Raw genomic sequence first — 19,702 nt, forward strand, 5'->3', positions numbered from 1 at the left:
TCAACAAAATGTGAACAAATATGATACGGTTCAATGGAAGATTTTAATTTCTCTCTCTTCTTTGCCTCATTCTTCCACATTCTTTTCACAGACATTTTTAAACAGTTTTCCTGCACTTCTCCTACAACTCACATATAGTCATTCAGTGCTGGCATATGTTGTTATCATCCTATGTATAACACCCATGCAATAACATATATATGACAGGCAGCCAACATTCAATGTACATTAAATTTAGTCAGTAGTAAAAAGGTAAAGAAATATATATACCAGCACAGTTTGTGCATGGAGAACAACGATGGTCTGTATTTTCAGCAGATGAAAATGATCCAGGACTGCAAGGTTTGCAAACATCATTTTTGTTTATTTGACATTCTTTAGAGGAGCGCAGTGTACCTAAAAAAAAGATCAAAACATGTGAACTTTATATCAGTCTGCAAGAATATTTATCATTAAAATAAAAGTGAAGCAGCATTGAATGCATACTAGAGGTAGAGAAACAGTGATCTGCGGAATGGAACAGTGTGTATCTGAATGTTCCGGAAGCAGAATGCCCTGCTGGTGTACCCTTCTCTGGGTGATGTGCATCCATCTATCAAACCCTTTTCCCATTTTTCCACATGGGGTCGGGTTTCAACAGTTACAATCATCTAGAGCCAAGCAGTCACTGCTGTTCTTCCATACCACAGACTCGCACACACACACTCACGCCTATAACCAATTTACAATGTCCAGTCCACCTACTGCATGTCTTTGGAATGAACGAGGGGGAAACCGGAGCACCTGGAGGAAACACACATGAACACAATGAGGGCATGCAGACTCCACACACCCCAGATGAGAATCAAATCGGAGAATCTCTTACTGTGAGGTGACAATGCTATCTGCTGTACCACACTCTGCGTGCTGTACTACGGGTCAACGACATGAACCACATAAAAAACGATAATGCTAATCTACAACAGCAGTACAAAGAGGAGATCTTGTAAAATAATGTGCTGGGAATAAATGAATCACAGGTGGGAATGTAATACTTGAAAAACAATGCTTTTTTGCTGCTGAAAAGCACTGAGTAGGACAGTGGGTCTGCAGGAACAAAGCACTAGGATGGTATACTGAATAAACAAGATTATGATCGGGTCTCTAATCATTTGAGACATGGATACCAAGAAATTCACTTAAACAGTGAATTTTGGCATCTGTGTGAAGAACACATACTAAATGGTTAGGATTGGTGAGAGACAATCATAATTCTTTGCAGTGCATTGGGCTTCGCTTACTCCTAGTACTAACAGTCACAGAAAAAAATACAAAGTGTTTTGCCAGCTTTTAAAGCAGCAAATCACTTAGCAAACAATACCTTTGACCTTAGAGAAAGAAAGTCAGGGGCAGAATGCTGGCACAAACAGTAGGCAGAAAGAAAGCCATTTTTAATTCTGCTGTTGACATTCGCTGGCCAATAATGGAAGGTTTTATTGCCTGGTACAAGACTTGATCTTAACAGCTCAAGCAGGGGTACTTAACAATTGTTAAAATTGGTCTTGTACTATGGAAGTGCTTAACTAGCTGGGTCTTGTGCTATAGAAATGCTTAACTAGTTGGTCTTTTTTGCTATGTCAGAGTGTACTTACCACACTCCATGCACTACGTCATTTTAATACTTAGGGGGTACTATGTCAATTCTGTTAGCACAGCCCACTGGAGAGAATGTTGGAATGATAAGTTTAAAGTACTAGGATGACAGATCAGATGAAATATTAGAATATAGTAACACATATAATACATCCACATTTGAATACACTCAACTGAAACTTTGGCACTGCCGGTTAAAAACCCTAGATGCAATTACAACAATACAAGTCAACTGTACTGCAGAATTATGTTAGGGTAACCTAAAGCAAAGGGCAGAACAACATGCACTTAATTTAAAAAAAGTCTTATGTATTATAACTGTTACTATATACATACATAAAAAGCATACATGTATGTATACGCAAGTGTTTAGTAAATGTATACACTCATATATGTAAGTATATATGGTAATGCAAGGTAGACTGTGCTAACAGTATTGCTGAATGTCCATGTGGACAATCATAAGTTATAAGGGACCTAAAGTTCATAGCACAACACTCTCTGAGAAACCTTGGCAGTATAGAGTTAGGCACTGATGTGCTACACTTAGGCTGAGCTAGTATACAGTCTGCAATGTGTAAGCAATTAGAATAGTAAAGGAGGTGACTTCCATCTTCTGCTCTCAATACACCCACCTGGCAGTTAAACAAACAGTCATAGGGGGTGCACTGTCATCATATTTTGCTTCACCCGTTTTCACAGAGTTGAAGGAAAAAATAAAACCTGTTGCTTATTTATCCCATTGCTTTGTAATGAAACTAAGATGGTGCAAAAACACGACTGTACTAGTCCCTACCCAGGCACACATATACTGTTGTTAATATGAAGTAATCTGTTATTGCTGAGTGTTAGGACAAGTGAATTATTACATAATAGATTCCCTTAGTTATTTTTCTATAAAATATTTTTATTTCATATTAGCTGACTTTTTTACAGTTTTAATGAACATATTCACATTTGACAGTATATGTACATCTGCTATTCTAAGTCAGAAATCAAGCCCCAGAACAGGAACATAACAACTGCAGATGTATTTCAAAAAAGGTTAATGTATAGTATAAATAACTATTTGATTTTCTTTGTTTTTGGAAAGTAAGCACTTATTGTAATTAAAATCATTAAAAGTAATTTCTAGCCAGGTTAAATTGAGGTCATTCTGACAAGCTGGGACACGGACTGTAGCACTCTTGTTTCTAGATAAACATTACTGTGCCTGTGCAGGTCAGGACAGAAAATGTAGTATATACTCTGGGGACAAAGTCTGAGGTCAAGTTTCACAAAATGAATGGACAGCAATGCTAACAATACAGTGTTTATCTTAGCAAGACATGTCACAAAAATGTGGGCAGGCCAGATACCACTGCCTAAACAAAGCCTACTGTTTGGCGAGAGTTGTAAGACTACTGCTGAAAAGCAGTTATGAAACTTGCCTTCATTAATACTGCTTTCCAGAAACAAATCTCACTGAAAGTGAGTCAGCAAAAAAAAAAAAGTTTAGAGACGCAAACCACATACACTTTATCCAACAATATGCATTTATTCTATGTAATAAAAATACTTGGGTTGGGGAGATTTTGCTTCACACACTCCTTTATTACACATTAACAATAAGCCCTACATAATGTGTAAGTGAGAGTCTCCTACAGCCTGTGGCCACTCCTGTGCAATACATGCAGTGCTCTTGTGTGGAACAGGGTAATGCTATGTATGCACAAAAGGCAGTGAACACTGCTGTCCAGATATGATTTTTAGCTGTTCCTGAACTGCAAACTCATGCATGGATTTACACGAAGCATAGCATGCAAATGTTTAGTAAATACAATGTATCCAGCCCAGGAAGGTTACGCAGTCATGTAAGCCAAAATTAAATTATGTTTTATATATGTGTGTGTGTGTGTGTGCGTGTCTACACACCAATGTACCCAAGTACATACTTACATACCATGAAAAGGAAGGGAACATCTGCATATCTGTAGATATGCGATTTTCAGTTGGGAAGAATTAGAGTTCATAAGATTCCGAATATGCTTAAGACAGCAGGCAAAGATGTTATAAGTGGCAGCCAGACTAACTTTAGTGACAGAAAAAAATAAATAAAAAAAATTACTGAAAGATTTTAAATATCCAGAATCAATTGACTTACAAAATAATTCACCACTGGATGAGGGGTATTATCTCACTGGTTATGTGACTGGGGATTAAATAATGATGTAACATTTTTACATGGTTTATTTTGTATTTCTTTAAAGCTTTTAACATTGTTCTTAATTCATCTCAGAAGTAGTATGGGTAGTCTAGGCGCATCTAAAGTATGAAAAGTGTTCATTTGTGTTATTCCATAAAACAGAATGTACACTTGGTAGAAATGCCTGTTCTTAAGTATCCATAAAGCACTTGGTGGGAATGTACACTTGGTAGAAATGCCTGTTTTTAAGTATCCATAAAGCACTTGGTGGGACTAAATAACATTTCTTAGTATCACTTACTATGCGCATGTGGAGGTCTTGGGTTCATACCTGGATGTGCACGTGAAGACCTTTATGCAGCTTGTTGCATTACCCTGCACTTGAAAATCTAAGACACTGGTAAAAGAATAGGAAGTGAAGGGCTGAAACCGCAGAATCCCTCTGACCAAAAAACAGTGGCAGGCATACTCCTGCAAGATCCAGCACAATGAATGGTTCTCCTAAATGACTTTGGAAAAAGGCTATAAAGAAATAGTTTTTCCAACTGGCAGTGGGATAGCGGGAATAGAATGGGAACGGAGGGTGGGCACAATATTTAACAGGGCTTTGAGGATGCCTAAGGCTTGGCTAGAGGTATGGCTATTTAGTTTCAGTGAGCCAAAGTGTGAAGTTATACAATATGGATCACAAATATCCCAGAACACACAGCTGGAATGAACTACTGGGAGCCACCAAAATGGAAAGAAGCCCTAAATGTAATGATACCTGGTGGTTACTCAGTGCTACAGAAATTATACCTGGTGGTTACCTGTTGCTACAGAAATGACACCTGGTAGTTACCGAATGCTACAGAAATGACACCTGGTGGTTACCTAATGCTACAGAGCTCTGTAAAGAGATTGTGAGATGGTAAAAGATCCAGTTAAATGAAGCACTGTTGATGACAAAACAGCACATTGTATTATGGAAATGAGCTGTAAATATATCATTAAAGATTATTGAACTCTCACCATCTTGATGTCTACAGTGTGTAATTCTGAACAAGTCTATTAACAAACACCATAACTCCTGACTCACTCTTAAAACAGACATTTATATGTCAGCTGCATATTACCTCATTAACAAAAATGAAAAAAAAAGAGGAAAAAATAACAGAAGGAAATTTTAATTTTGTAAACTGCACTCATTTTTGAAGTTTATATGCCCACAAGCTCACATGGCAATGCCAATGTACATCCATGTGGCCAAAATTGTGTAACTGTATCAGGACATCTTTACGATCACGGATTGTGTTCATATTGTGTATGTCCATCTAACTACATCTCTGATATTTTTTATTTTACATTTTGGAATGCAGGTACTCAATAATTTTGTAAAACAAAAAAAAAATCCTATGATTCTATTGCAACTGCAGAATGAACTTGGAAAAGCTTCATTTAGATCAATGTACTGGCTAAACGTGAAAATAAATAAATAAATAAATAAATAAATAAATAAATAAATGCAGAATGAACTTGGAAAAGCTTCATTTAGATCAATGTACTGGCTAAACCTGAAAATAAATAAATAAATAAATAAATAAATAAATAAATAAATAAATGCAGAATGAACTTGGAAAAGCTTCATTTAGATCAATGTACTGGCTAAACGTGAAAATAAATAAATAAATAAATAAATGCAGAATGAACTTGGAAAAGCTTCATTTAGATCAATGTACTGGCTAAACGTGAAAATAAATAAATAAATAAATAACTGCAGAATGAACTTGGAAAAGCTTCATTTAGATCAATGTACTGGCTAAACGTGAAAATAAATAAATAAATAAATAAACTCTATGAAGACAGTTCAAAAGACCTAAGCATGCACACCATGGAAGAAAGAAAGTGGGATATGGCAAGAGTTTTCAAATGCTTCTTAAAATTAATAAAGTTTACAGAGCATTTCTGTTTCAAAGAGACACTGGGAAATTAAGAGACAATGTTCCAGTGCAAACAGAGAATAAACACATCTGGGAGAGGTGTCCATCATAAAGGTAATAAAGGGTTTCACGTCAGAGAAGGTAAAGACCCCCCCCCATATGAATAATTATTTGAAGTGCCAGGATCCACTAGAGTGAGTCCTGGAATACGGAGACTGAATGGTCAAAAGATTGTGGACTTGTATATACTAAGTCTGAGATGCCGTTTCTCAGAATTTTTCCTCTTCTCTGAGGTATGGGGATGTTGGAGTTGATATATACATATCAGTTCAGGGGTTGTGGGGGGCTTACGTCCCTCATTGGGGGTACAGAAGAGCATGCCTCCTGCAGAAAGAAGTTTAAGGGAGAAGAGCAATTTTCAAGATTTGCTCTTTTCCTGTGTTTTTCATCTTTTTTTTTTTTTTTTCCTGCTTGTTGGCACTTGGTGTTTCGAGTGTCAACATTCCAAATGGGAGGCCCTAAAGGTGCATTTAAGGCTCAGGAAGTTGCATGTTTGCTGCAAGGAAACTTCCCAAAAATTGTAGTACAATTATGACCACTATGCCTGCAGTGTTATAATAGAAAGGGATAAAGCCTATCTTTACTAGGTATCTGTTGTGTGTCAAACTATTTTATATTCATCACTACACCATATTATAAAAAAATAAAGACCACCTTGCTTGAGAAAGTATCTTACCTTCCTCATTTTATTTTCTTGACTAACAGGCTAGTAAAGTTTCACTTTAAATGACACAGTTTCCATTAGTTACAATTTTACAATGTAATGTAGAGTCCCTTTTGTTACTACACTTTTACTACTAAATAGTTTTAACAGTGAGCTGTGCATTGACCTTCTTTTCTTTCTATGCATTTCCTTTGGCACAAGTATTTTGCATCACAACCGCAAAGCTGTCAGCACACAGAAGTATAACACATACTGCTATCAGAAATGCTCAACCAAAAAGTCAGGCTAAAATACATTTCCTCTATTTTTGAATACTATACCATTGACCCCTGCTCACACAGTTCACAGTGTATATTCCTGCACTGATGTGGTTATGACAGGGAGTACTTGTTAGCAAGGTATCTGGGAAATCATCAGTTATAAGGGGCCTAAGGTGAACAGCACAATTGCTTCCATGCAACTTTGCAGTGTAGATTTAGACGTTGATGGAATGTGCTACGCTTGGGCTGACAACATACAGCCGGCAATGTGTAAGCAATTGAATAGTTAAGGAAGAGACTTCCAGTTTCTGCTGTCAACATCCCTCCAGCTGGCAGTTAATTAAACAATCAATCAGTCAAAGTGGGCAATGACATCATATTGTGCTTCAGACATGTTTGCAGAGTTGAAGGAAAATTAAAATATGTCGCTTATTTATCCCATTGCTTTGTACTGAAACACAAATGGTGCAAACAAAAGACAATAGGACTGTGCTCTGTATGTTTTATTTATTTTATATAATTACATTTTAACCTGATTCTCCATCTGGACTGAGGCCTATTTTCAGTGGAGGACTTGGAGTCCTATCTAATTACATGACTTGTAAAGAGTCAAGAGTAGGCAAAGGGAATCAAACCCAAGTCTGTAAGATAAAGCTCATTTTGAACACATATTCTAAAGTGAATCTGCCACAAATAGGCACGCTCATATTTTTGATCTATTCCTCATAAAATTTGTGGTTTTCTGGTAAATTACTGAGGACTGTCACCATGTAATAACAGACAATTGCATTTTAGGCTTTATATCATTCAAAAAATCCATACTAACACAAAACCTTTTATTCTAACAACTTTCTAAGTTTATAAAATTAATATTTAAAATATGTTACTATTTTGGGGCCTTTGTTCTCCCATTCTTTTTTACTTTGTCCAGGTTTCTTGTGGTAAGAGGTTGAGAGGTATGAATCAGGTATTGTATAAAATTAAACAGAGTGGCAAGACACTGCAAGACACATCTGACGAAATGTTTCTTATATCTGAATGGGTTGTAGTAAAATAATTAAGGAAAACAGTGTCTAAAATTAAGTAACATATTTATTTGTAAGTCATCGTTTTAATGTAAAGCACACACAGCACCACAGGCTCACAACATCAACAGGTAAAAACACTTCCTTTTTCTGTAGAACTTTGTAGGTTCTATTCCCCCATCAGGTAGGTGGTAGTTTTAGCACTCCTGAAGGTTCCATCCATTGTGTGAGATGTGCAACTGAGGGGCCCCATCTGCCTGAGTTGGTGGTAGCTCATAGCACTTATTGAAAAAGACAAGAAGTGTTTCTTGGTTCACTGGCTGTATTTTCCCTACTCAGTAAGCAGCGTTGTCGCCTCACAGTAAGACGCTGTCTGGTTCGATTCTCAGCTAGAGCGTCTTCTGCGTGGAGACATGCGTGAATGGGCGTACCTTCGTTGAAGGTTGTGCGTCAGGGCTGGTAACTCGGCACGTAAAAATAAACTACCAGTCATTAGCGGACCGGAGCTCTGCTGTGGCGACCCCTAACTGGGAAAAGCTGAAAGACACAAGTAAGAATATCACTTCAGGTCTCCCCTGAAAAGAGGCAATTGGCCTGGAGGGATTAGCCCAGTCAGCAAATTGTAAATAAAAACAAATAAAACAATGTATCAGTGTAATTTACAGTTACAACACAAATGTTCTGAATTCGTGAGTAATGCAGTGCTCTTTCAAGCCACACTGTGGAATATACTTGAGAATGACCCTTAATCATTACGAAGGCTGAGATGTGACTCCATGACATCTCTAGTTTACTGCTTTCTGCTCCTACTTTTCCTGGTACTAGTATCATACCATAAGCATTTTTATAAACCACTGCTCTCAGCCCTGAAACATAACACAACCCATTCTATTTAAAGCCAAATCTCTCTTTTTACAGCTTTCCATGGTCTACACTTACTCTGAGTGCATTATTAATCAAGTTTTTGTATTTATCCTGACTAAACTGTTTGAAAGTCTGAAATATTCATTTCAGTACGTTATGCATACATTATGATCTTACAGCACTGTGATTTTCCTGTCATTTCATTAGACTATTTGTAATTAAAACTAATTAGCTAGTTGTATATAAAAATATATTTACTAGAGCAGAAAACTGCACCAGCTTTTATAGCACTTATGGATTCTGTCTCTATACTGCCCACATTTGTGAATGCCTTCTTTTTTCTGGTACAAGGACACTAGAATGCTTATTCTCCAGTCTTGTGATTACACCTTGCTGTCCATACTCCTATGAGTACCCTCTAGAGCCAGTTTTCACTTAGCTTGACCAACATCTTGATTTTATCTGCTGTGATCTCATCTGAGCTTAATTCTTTTCTTAGTACTGTTCTTATTTCTTCTAGGGTGGGCTCTTCCTCTTTCATCACACGCTGTGTCTGGGGCAGTATAGCTTCTCTGGAGTTTTCTTCATTCAGAAGTTGCTGGACATACTCCTTTCTGCCTTTCATGTCCTCTGGACTAATCAGCAGGCATCCCATATGAAGAGTGTCTGAGGGTGGGGGGTGGTATAATGGTTAAGATGTTTGACTCACAGACACAAGATACAGTGTTTGATTCTCACCTTTGGGAGACAAATTGGCTAGGCTTAGAATTTCCATAAGGGTAGCTAGCCTAGTAATTAACTATGAACCTATAATAGCCTCTATATGTTTGGCCATTTGCCAATTAGCATATGGGGAGTCCACAGTGAAAAGGAGTCTGAAGAACAGACAAGTTTTTCATTCTAGTTAAATCCAATCCTATGTGTTATATAACCTGTGTTTATTAGGTGGTGGAGGTAATGGGGTACATGTTAAAAATGCCATTAAGAATTAAACATCAGTTTGTGACCCAAATAAATCACAAGGTTGAATCCCCAGGTTGACGTTTATTACCCTGTACTGTCTCAACTACTTCAATCATATATCTCAACTATACCTCGTTATAAGGAACACCAGTATTCTGAGTCTTAAAAAGTCAATGTTCCACATTGAAAGGGTCTATCACTTATTCATATTAACTTATTGGAATAACTTTTTTTAAGTATGGTGAATCGTTCAGCATGCTGTGAGCTTCCTAGTTTGCCTATATTGTGGGAGTAGAGCTCCTCATTTTGAAGAAGGAAGTTTTAGACCTAGGACTGTACAAGAGCAAGTCCTTAGCTTCAGATTTACCCTTAATGTTTCTCCATTCATTTACTACTGTTAATAGGTTACTAGCACAATGATTCATGTAAGTGAGTTAGTGCATTTATTCCTTCTCACCAACATGCACTTTAACATTTGTAATATAGTACTCTGTAAAGGCACCCACAGTGTATGATGCCACTTTATACAGCTGAGCATACTTCTCACCTGTACATATTTTCACAGAATGCCCAGATTTTTGCCCAATATTTTTGTCCTGTTAACTCTATTCTGGCAAATCATTGCCAAATCATTGAGGACTGAACTAAGAAAATAACAGACATTTGAGATTCAGACTTCATACCCTGCAGAAAATTCATGCTGATGCAAAACCTGTTATTCTGCCAATTTTCCAGGTTTGTAAGAGCAATATTTAAAAACTGCCCCTATCCCCCCGCCCCCCATTATTTACGGTTTGTCCAGACGTCTTGTGCTAAGAGGGTGAGATCTATGCAGATGACCTGCAAGTCATTTTATGCCTTACTTTCCCCTCCACACAAACTGAGTAAAATCGGGACTCCAAAAAAACAACCTTGCGCGTCACGCAGTGTCAATTCTACTTTTGTTCTCTCCCGCAGCAGCTCCAGAAAAAAAAACCTTAGCTGGTTCATAGAAACTAAAGCGAATCCCACGCTGTTTTCTCGGAAAATACCCCATCGCACAACTACAGACGCAAAGAAATGCTGAAATCACTTTTTTGTAAAGCTGAAAGTGTGGTTTTCTCACAGCGTATCCAAGCAAAACAATTCTTCTGACGCATTTATTTCCCCATGTTTTATTTAATTTGATTTTTAATTTTATTGGTGTTTGACCAGGTAACACACCACTTGACCCGGTGGTCTGCTCATGGATTATCTAAACCTTTCTGCTCCAAATTCTGGAACACAACCTCTCATAATGTGGAACAAGTGGGCAAAACGTGGAACACTTATTAATAACTTAAACTAGGAGACTCACAGTATCACTAATAACTTTTAATACGCACGAAAGGTTCTTTTGTTGCATTAACACCATTGATATGGGTTACATTTTCGCAATGAATGTGTGACAGAACATAGGTTCATAGGTTCATAGGTTCATACTAGGCTATCTGCCCGAGGGCATTTATAAGCCTAGCCCATAGTTTTGTGGCTTACGCCTCCCCTTTAGGTAGGAGAAACTATGCCCATTATTTAGCTGTGCCTCTGTCTAGCAGTGACACTGAGGTAACCCCTGGGGTGTATCTGCGATCTCCCATCCATTGGTCAAGATTTCTCTTAAACAAGGCCAGCGAGGTGCTTTGCCTCACATAAACCGGGATTTTGTTCCACAGCATAGGGAGTCTTTGGGTGATGAATCTATCCCTCCAGCACGTCCTATTAATAACCGTGTCTAGGTTTAAGTCTCCGCCCTTGTGGCTCTGAGGGATCTAGATTTTTGAGATGAAGCATGTTCATCAGGTCTGGGTTTGACATTGCCTTGTATGTCAGGCATAGGTCCCTCTGAGCCAACTGAATATAACTGGAGTTCTTTCAGTCGGGCAGCATAAGACAGATTTTTGAGACCCTTTATCCTTTTGGTGAGGAACTTTTGTGGCCTCTCCAGCTGCTGCAAGTGTCGGGTCAGGTACATTCCGAATGGGGCATTGTACTCAATCATTGGTCTGATGAGTGATGAGTATAGGGGACCATGACTTCCCTTGATCTGGATGTGAATCCCTTCATGATAAGGTGGGCAATGTAGAAGGTCTTCCTAACCACTTTAGCAATATGACTGTCGAATGAAAGGCTACTGTCAACCTGGGTTCCTAGGTCCCTAATAACTTCTTCTGTGTTCAGGGAATTGCCACCTATTTGGTAGCTAGGGGTGACCTTATTTTTCCGAAGGTATGACTATGCATTTCTTGGCATTTAACTTAAGGCCATGGCTCTGGCACCAGTTATCCGTTTCTGTGAGACCCTTCTGGAGGATATCTGTGTCGGATGTGTTTTCAACTACGGCACCCAGTTTGCAGTCATCTGCAAACTTTGTCAGCCATAACCCTCCTGTGTTTGCTTGTACTTCAGAAAAGTAGATGCCAAACAAGAGTGGGCCCAGGACTGAGCCCTGTGGGACACCACTTGTGACAGGCTTTGAGTCTGACATGGCACCAGCAACCCTGACCCTGTGTGTTCTGTCGCTCAGCCAGTTTGCAACCCATCTTGTAATGTATGGGTTTACATTTAAGTTGATGAGTTTTTCAATGATACCCGAGTGGGGTATTGTATCCCAGGTCTAGGTAGGCTGTATGGACTGCCTTTCCCTCATCAATGGCCTTGGTGACTGTTTGTTTAGAAGGCATGATCTGCCTTTGACAAAGCCAAACTGGGTTGAATCCAAAGTCTGCAAATTCCCTATGTCTTTATTTATGAGATCCATTATGATCCTCTCCATGGCTTTGCAGATAAGGCTTGTCAAGCTAATGGGCGGTAATTTCCAGGGTGGGCGCGCCTTTGTGGAGTGGGACCACAGTCGCTGCGCCATTGACTAAGATTAAACAGCTGTCCTAACTGTGGATTTAATTCCTCGTTGAGTTCATGGAGCACACAGCCGGGGACACCATCAGGTCCCATGGATGCTGTGTTCTTTGCCTTGGTGAGAGCAGTTCTCACCTGGGCGTTAGAGATGTTTGGGGCTACAATCATTTGGTATAGATATCTCTCCTTTAGGGGAGGGGAGAAGTTTGCACTGAACCTGTCAGCCAGTATGTTGGCAATGTCTGTAGGATCAGTAATCTTCACATCATTATGAACTAATTCTGAGCATATCTGGGAGTTTCCTCCTAGGTTTCTGACATAGCTAAAGAATGCCTTATGGTTGTCTTTAGAGTCCTTAGCTATTTTTCTCTCAAAATTAGCTTTGGATGATTTTATGAGAGCTCTCAGCTTTTACTTATAGTGATCAGCGGTGTCTTACCTTTTAAGGATTTTGCTCTATCTTGTAGTAGCTTTCTCCTTTTGTTGTAGAGTTTGTTTATGGCTGGGGTCCACCAAACTGGACGCTTGCCTTTGGTACAAAGAGTCTTTGTTTTGCTTGGGATTGCCTGATCCATGCAGCCCTGCAGGTGCTGGTAGAAGGCATTTGTCAGTGATTCTGCGGTTTGAGTAATGTTAACCGCTGGCTCAGGGGCCTTAAAGGAGACCACACTAGTCTTTAGGAGTGTGAAGTCGGCTTTCGATTCTTTACTGTGGTCTTTTTCATTTCGGTGGGGCGGGATGAGGACCTCCAGCGAGATTAGTTTGTGATCAGATCTCACCAGTGAGGGGTATACTTCTGGCACTGAACATTGTGCTCCCATGTTTGTGATGATGAGATCAAGTATGTTCTCTCCTCTTGTGGGGATGGTGACTAGTTGTTCCATGGCATTTGAGTTTATGAATTCCAGGAACTTTTGGGCTAGAGTGTTTGGGCTTGAGTAGTGTTCCCAGTCTATATTTGGGTAGTTGAAGTCACCTAGTATGATGGTGGTTGGAGATACATTTATCCCCTCCAGTGTTTTCAGGAAGGCCATATGAGATTCCTGAGTTTGGTGGCCTGTAACATGCTACAATTTGCAGAGCAGTCTTGCCTATGGTTAACTGCACCTGGATGGTTTCCGATGCATCGTGCGATGCCACCAATCTTGAGGTGTGGGTGTCCTTGATGAATATGGATACCCCTCCTCCTTTCTTCTTGGTGTTGTCCGGGTTTTGGGGCCGAAATGATATGAGGTAAAACCTGATAGTGCTGGGGTGCTCTCAGGAGCCTTGAACCAGGTTTCTGTCACAGCACAGACATCGATGTTCTCCATACTGAGAAGGGCCTCGCATCTTGAGGTTGAGACTTCTGGCATTGAGCAGCATTACCCTTAGTTTTTTTCTTTGTTTTGTTCTAGGGTGGTAGGTTTAGAATTTGAGCCTTGCCTAAAAAGGCACTATGGGGTGGCAAGAGCCTTTGCCAGAAGGTGACAAGTGCAAGCCGAGCGTGGCTTGTCCAGCATGTCATCCCAGGCAGACAGACATTGGATCCCCTTTGAATGACACCAGAATTTAAGCCAATTGTTAAAGCTGATCATCTTATCTCTGTATTGTGGCATCATTCTCGGTGAAGGTAGGATACTGCTCAAGGTCAGGGTCATACCTGCTTGGGCTACATAATCAGAGAGCTCCTCTATGTCTCTTTTCATGTAGTCCAAGGAGGTCAGGTCATTAACACCAGCGTGGACAATGATTGAATCGTGACTGTACCTGCTGTTGAGAGACCTGAGTGCATGTGTTATGTGGCGGATTCTAGCACCTGACAAGCAGCTTACTGTGACCTTCTCCTTACTCAGTCTGGTGAGCGGGACGTCAGTGTGTCTGACTATGGAGTCACCAATGACTAGTGTGTCTGGCATTGTGTTTGGCCTTAAGGGCTGTGACTGTTTGACACTCTGACTATGAGGTCTATGTGTTGCAGGTGTTGTGTTTTGAGGTGGTAGTTGTTTGCGTGTCTGCTTTGGTGGCCTCTGCTGTTTTGGTAGATTTTTGATCAGAGCCTCAGTATGTCTTTGTGTGTATATGTGTATGATTTGAGGTTGTGATGGTACTATGTGAGACTGGGTCTATAGTGTATGTGGTGACCTTCTCATCCTGTCTGGTCTTGCCAGTCCTGTGTTGAGAGAGCTCAGCCTCCAGTTTGGCCATATAAGTGCATCTCTCGCATGTATTTGTGTTTTGTGGGAGGAGGAGAGGGTTGTCTGTGTACATGAGGCAGTTGTAACATTGCCTCAATATTCCCAGGTTCACCAGCTGAGTAGGAGAGGACACTAGCAACTGATCCCTCGACATGCTAGAAGGGAATAGACAATAAAACTTTTAAAAGAGTTTTCGGGGATGTGGGTGAGCAAGAAATGGGGTTTGCCTTTTGGGGTACTAACTATACCTAGAGTGCTGTATCAAGGTGATAAGTACTGTAGGAGCAAGTGCTAGGTTTTACAGATAGAGTATAGTCTACTTGGAGTCAAGTAGAGATGATCTTTAGTTATAGGAGTTAGATCGGTAGTATAGTTCAAGGAAGGTAGTTTTAAGGGAAAATTTGAAGAGTGGAATTTAGATGGGCCAAATAGTTTCAACTTTGCTAACCGCCGCTGCCCTAGTGTGCAACTGTGGCAACTCAGGCCTATCGCGCTCTAATGCGCGTAAGCGTGTTTTATACCAGGGGGTTGGAAAAAGCTAGAAACTGGCCCCAAATGACCAATAAACTACTAGTTACTGTCTGAAACCTCACAAAACTGGACCAAAAGGCAGCTCAATGCTTCCCTTTCTCACTGGTAAGCAAGGTAACTTCCTTTCCCCCAAATAAGGCAAGGAAACAGTACACAGGAACCACAAACAAAGCCCAGGAATCAGCAAACTCTGAAACTGGACTAATCTAACCCAGTAAAGCAGGAAAAACAAGAGATTTTTTTTTTTCAAAGAACAGGCAGGTACAGCAAACACTTATAAATGCTATTAACCAGCTTTTACAGCTAACACAGAAGAAATGCTACAATACAGTTTATAAGTAACAAACAGAGATTATAAGTGCAAAATTAAGTTAAATGCAGAAAAAAACAGTTGCAATGTAACAGCAAGGCAGGCGAGATACAGTCGCTAGGTATTCAGATGATAAAAGCAACAAAAAAATACTTATTTATCAAGAAAAGTCGCATTTTCAGCTCTCTGTTGCCTGGATAACTCTGCTGGCCCACGGGAATTCTGTGCTGAGTAGGTACAAGCTGGAAAACACGCGTTTAGCGTGTTTTATACCAGGGGGCTGGAAAAGCTAGAAACTGGCCCCAAATGACCAATAAACTACTAGTTACTGTCTGAAACCTCACAAAACTGGACCAAAAGGCAGCTCAATGCTTCCCCCTCTCACTGGTAAGCAAGGTAACTTCCTTTCCCCCAAATAAGGCAAGGAAACAGTACACAGGAACCACAAACAAAGCCCAGGAATCAGCAAACTCTGAAACTGGACTAATCTAACCCAGTAAAGCAGGAAAAACAAGAGATTTGGATGTAGAGTAGGGGGAGGGAGATTTTTAATGAGGAATGTCCCTCAGGAGGTAAGATTGAGAGATATGGTGATTTTGGACCACTGTTTGGTTAAGCGATTTGCACAAAGCTGCCCACCGTACAAGTGGACCGCATACCTCTCAACTGTTCAGATTTTTGGAGAATGCCCAGATTTTTACCCAATACTTTTGGTCTGATCCTCATAAAATCTATGGTTTTCTGGCAAATCTGCAAGGACTGATTCACTAAACAATGGCAGACATTTAAGTTCCAAACTTCGTATCCTTCAGAAAATGCGTGGTTACACAAAACATTGTATTATAGCAACGGGTTATGTTTTACTTGTGAAATTGCACCTTAATTCTCATTCTGTCAACTGCTTATGTCAAGAGTACTAATATTTTTAAAAGTGAAGATTTCCCCTGACTATTTCAGGGTTTGTCCTAACTGTGAAGCTGAGTTAAATCCCCATCTGATAATTCCATTTATAGGTAGTAAGGAGGGGGCACTTACCAGGTGGGCAACTTTCGCAACACCACAGGCCGCCCTTCTGGTGGCAGTTGACTCCTGTGCCTGAAGAGGCTCCCTGTAGCAGACTGACTTTCAACAGGAAAACAAGAAAAGCCACAGCTAAGCAATTCATGGTGAACATTAGAAGCGTTCAGTCCTATATCCCCAGTGGTGAAACAACAAAAGTCTTAGCCTCTCCGGTTTCACCTGCTGCCAGTGAAGTTGAATCCAGACCAGTGCGTAAACGATTCCAGCACAGGATATTACCAGGGATCACAGGTTATTGGAAGTTTGAACCAGTGTAGTCAGTCATCACGGATGCCACCGAGGTTCTGAGGTAGATACACCAATGCCAAACGACTGCAAAACAGAAACAGAGAAAATAGCCATCACTGTGCAATTACTATTTACAATTACTACTTATATTAACATAGCCCCATACAACTGCACATACATCAAGGTTTACAAGGAAATCACAAGGGTCCCTGGCATAAGCCATCCGTGCCCATAAATGAGCCATCAGTCTGAAAAAAGAAGAGACCAAAAACCAACAGAACATACTGCGTAATTAAGCCCGATATACAAAACCCTTGCTAACTGTTGTTCAATGTACATCCATTGTTATATAGAATATATATGATATAGTTACTTGTTGCAGAAGTTAGTTCCAATCTATGACACCCCATCTGCGTTCATTCTCATAGTAAGGCATCCCTGATGCAGAACATTACAAAAAAAGGAAAAAAAAACGTAATAACTTTTGGGAAACATGCCTGAAACAGCCGCCTCCTTGGAATGTGAACACAGTTAAAAAATTGTAAAAAGGCCTTCCCACTGGGAGGTATAAAGTTTCACTTATATTATTGCTAATCATAGTTAAATAAGTTCACATATCACATTCTCTTCCCTGACTTACTCTAAAACAATCTGTTCACAGCTCATAATCAAGATTAAAACATGAGACGTGAAAAGAATTACACAGCTGTTTCAGTTTAAAATAGGATGAGACAAACTATTTGTATGAATTTTACTCACTGTTCCTCCGCACTCCATACCATTTTCTCTACAGCTCCTTTTCTAAGCTATAATATAACCCTCCAATTAAAAGAGTGGCTGGCGTAGCGTGTGTACTCAGCCCTTACCTTGGTTAACCGTTCCCGTTTCCAATCACCAGTGTATGCTGTCACACTATGTGACCCAGCGCAGCATTAGTGTATACTTAAATCTGTATCTGTGGGCGGTCAGTGGAAATCCCGGGGGAGGGGCGCAGCTAGTCCGCTGCTTCGCAACTAGTTGAAATGTGTTGAAAAGGGCGATGTGGGTTAGTGATGATGTAAATTTAAAATACTTTAACGTTAATTATCAACCCTTCTTGTAACACTTTGTCCAAGCAAAACCTAGCAAAAAAGTAAACCTACCTGTTCCCACCTCCACAGTACCAGGGCTCTCAATTGCCTCTGACGTTGCAGACTGTCTCAGATCTTACCTCACGTTTTTGCCCTATCCAAATAACTTTCTCGTAAATTACTAAGGATTACAGTCAGTTAATAATACTAGACAAACCAGCTTTCTATTGTAGAGTTTTGTACCTAGGTAGGCTAGCTGGTCCTGACTGAAAGGGGTCAGAGGACTCAGTAGACAATTTCACCTCCACCGTAAAACAAATTGCAAATAAATAAACATTACATAATTTTATATGCTTTAGTCTTCAAAAAATGCACGTTAATTCAAAACCCGTTCTTCAATTAACAATCAAAGTGAATTATTACAAAGATATATGAAACGCGTCCATGATTTGGAGCTTTTGTTCCCCCCATTATTTTTGGCTTTGTTCTTGATTCTAGAGGTCTGACCTCTATGGTGGACAGTGTGTGTGTGTGTGAAAGAGAGAGTGTGTGTGTGTGTGTGTGCCACTAGTGTCAGATATCTTCCCTTGTAAGCACAATAAATTATTTTAAATTTTAATGTAAATAATTTGGAAAGCTACCTCTGTACATTCAACACACTGTTGTGGGAAAACAATACAGACAACTAAAGTTTTACATCAGTGAATAAGGAGTTCTTTACAATAGCTAAGGTGTGTCTTCTTTCATCAAAAACCCACCCTTGAGTAAAATGTATCAGTGTCACACTATGGTTGTCTGAAAAGGTGGAAAACACTAGTAACCCAGAGACTCCCCATACTCTGGAATAGACTGCCCATACATGTCAAGCGGAGCGCCTCACTGGCCCTCTTCAAACGGAACCTTGATGATTGGATGGGAGATAGGAAATTCACCCTGGGGATCATGTCAGTCATGCTGCTAGACAGGGGTCCAGAGAAGTAAATAGTGTGGGAAGAAATATCCAGGGAATTGTTATGGCTAGGCTTGTATAGGCCCCAGGGCCGATAGCCTAGTACCAACCTATGAACCTATAACCTAACCTGTTATGCACAATTAACATGCAAACTACCAAAGTTACTAGATCCAAATATAGCAAAAAACATTACAGTCAAACAACGTTCTTGACTTACGTTAAGCAAGGCTGCCTTGGTATAATTGCAAGTTTCAGGCATTGTCTTGGTAGAGACAAACATGCTCATATTTACCCAGTAACCATGAATATACTTGAAGTGGAATTACGTGGTCACAGCCAGGTAATTCTTATTAGTATTAAATGCCAGTTAAAGCTAGTGGGATAAATCATGATAAATAAATGCCAGTTACAATCACCACCAGATGTGCACAACAGAGCAGGAAATGGAAGGAAATAGACCAATACAACAGGCATCATCTCATGAAAATAAAAAGTACCTCCTGGAATTCATGAAATTCAATTCATCGCAGAACTTTCCCAACATAAATACCTGAAGGGGTCCACTAAAGGCAAGCAATCATCAACAGATCCCAGCCTTTGGCTCCCAGCCTTCCCATAACTCAATAAAGTGTACAGTGGATCACTGTCTCTCAGAGTCCCATGCCACCTGGAGCCTGCTTGATGGAACAGGCCAAGCTATCTGAGTCCATGTCATGCTCCCAAATTGAGCTCTTATCTTACAGGAGGGTGACCTTTCAACTCTTCCCCCAAAAACATCCATTAAAGTTTTAATATTCTTCCTGTAAATCCTGTAAAAATGTTTCAAGTGCCTCAATCTGACAAGGTGTCCCTTCCTGCCTGTACTGCTCAGCTACCTTCACACTGATGTCTCGTTGCTGAAGCATTGC

At 40.0% G+C, this 19,702-nt stretch overlaps 1 protein-coding gene across 3 annotated transcripts in view; it reads right to left on the reverse strand.

Annotated features, from left to right (window-relative positions):
* Positions 1-17,845, reverse strand: part of LOC122789191 (tumor necrosis factor receptor superfamily member 9-like) — an 84,971-nt gene extending 67,126 nt beyond the window's left edge. The window contains exons 1-3 of one of the 3 annotated variants that reach the window (XM_044056457.1): positions 17,639-17,845; positions 16,500-16,856; positions 271-396 (exon numbers count right to left, since the gene is read on the reverse strand). In XM_044056457.1, the coding sequence (XP_043912392.1) occupies positions 271-396; positions 16,500-16,638 (265 nt within the window). In that variant the 5' untranslated portion in view covers positions 16,639-16,856; positions 17,639-17,845. Of the gene's footprint in view, positions 1-270; positions 397-16,499; positions 16,857-17,145; positions 17,166-17,531; positions 17,590-17,638 lie in introns of those variants that run through there. The other 2 variants (XM_044056459.1, XM_044056458.1) reach the window with 2 other exon arrangements.
* Between the last annotated feature and the right edge of the window lie 1,857 nt (positions 17,846-19,702).

Source organism: Protopterus annectens, chromosome 14.part0, assembly GCF_019279795.1.
Source record: "Protopterus annectens isolate FY-2018-M chromosome 14.part0, PAN1.0, whole genome shotgun sequence".
Taxonomy (NCBI): domain Eukaryota; kingdom Metazoa; phylum Chordata; order Ceratodontiformes; family Protopteridae; genus Protopterus; species Protopterus annectens.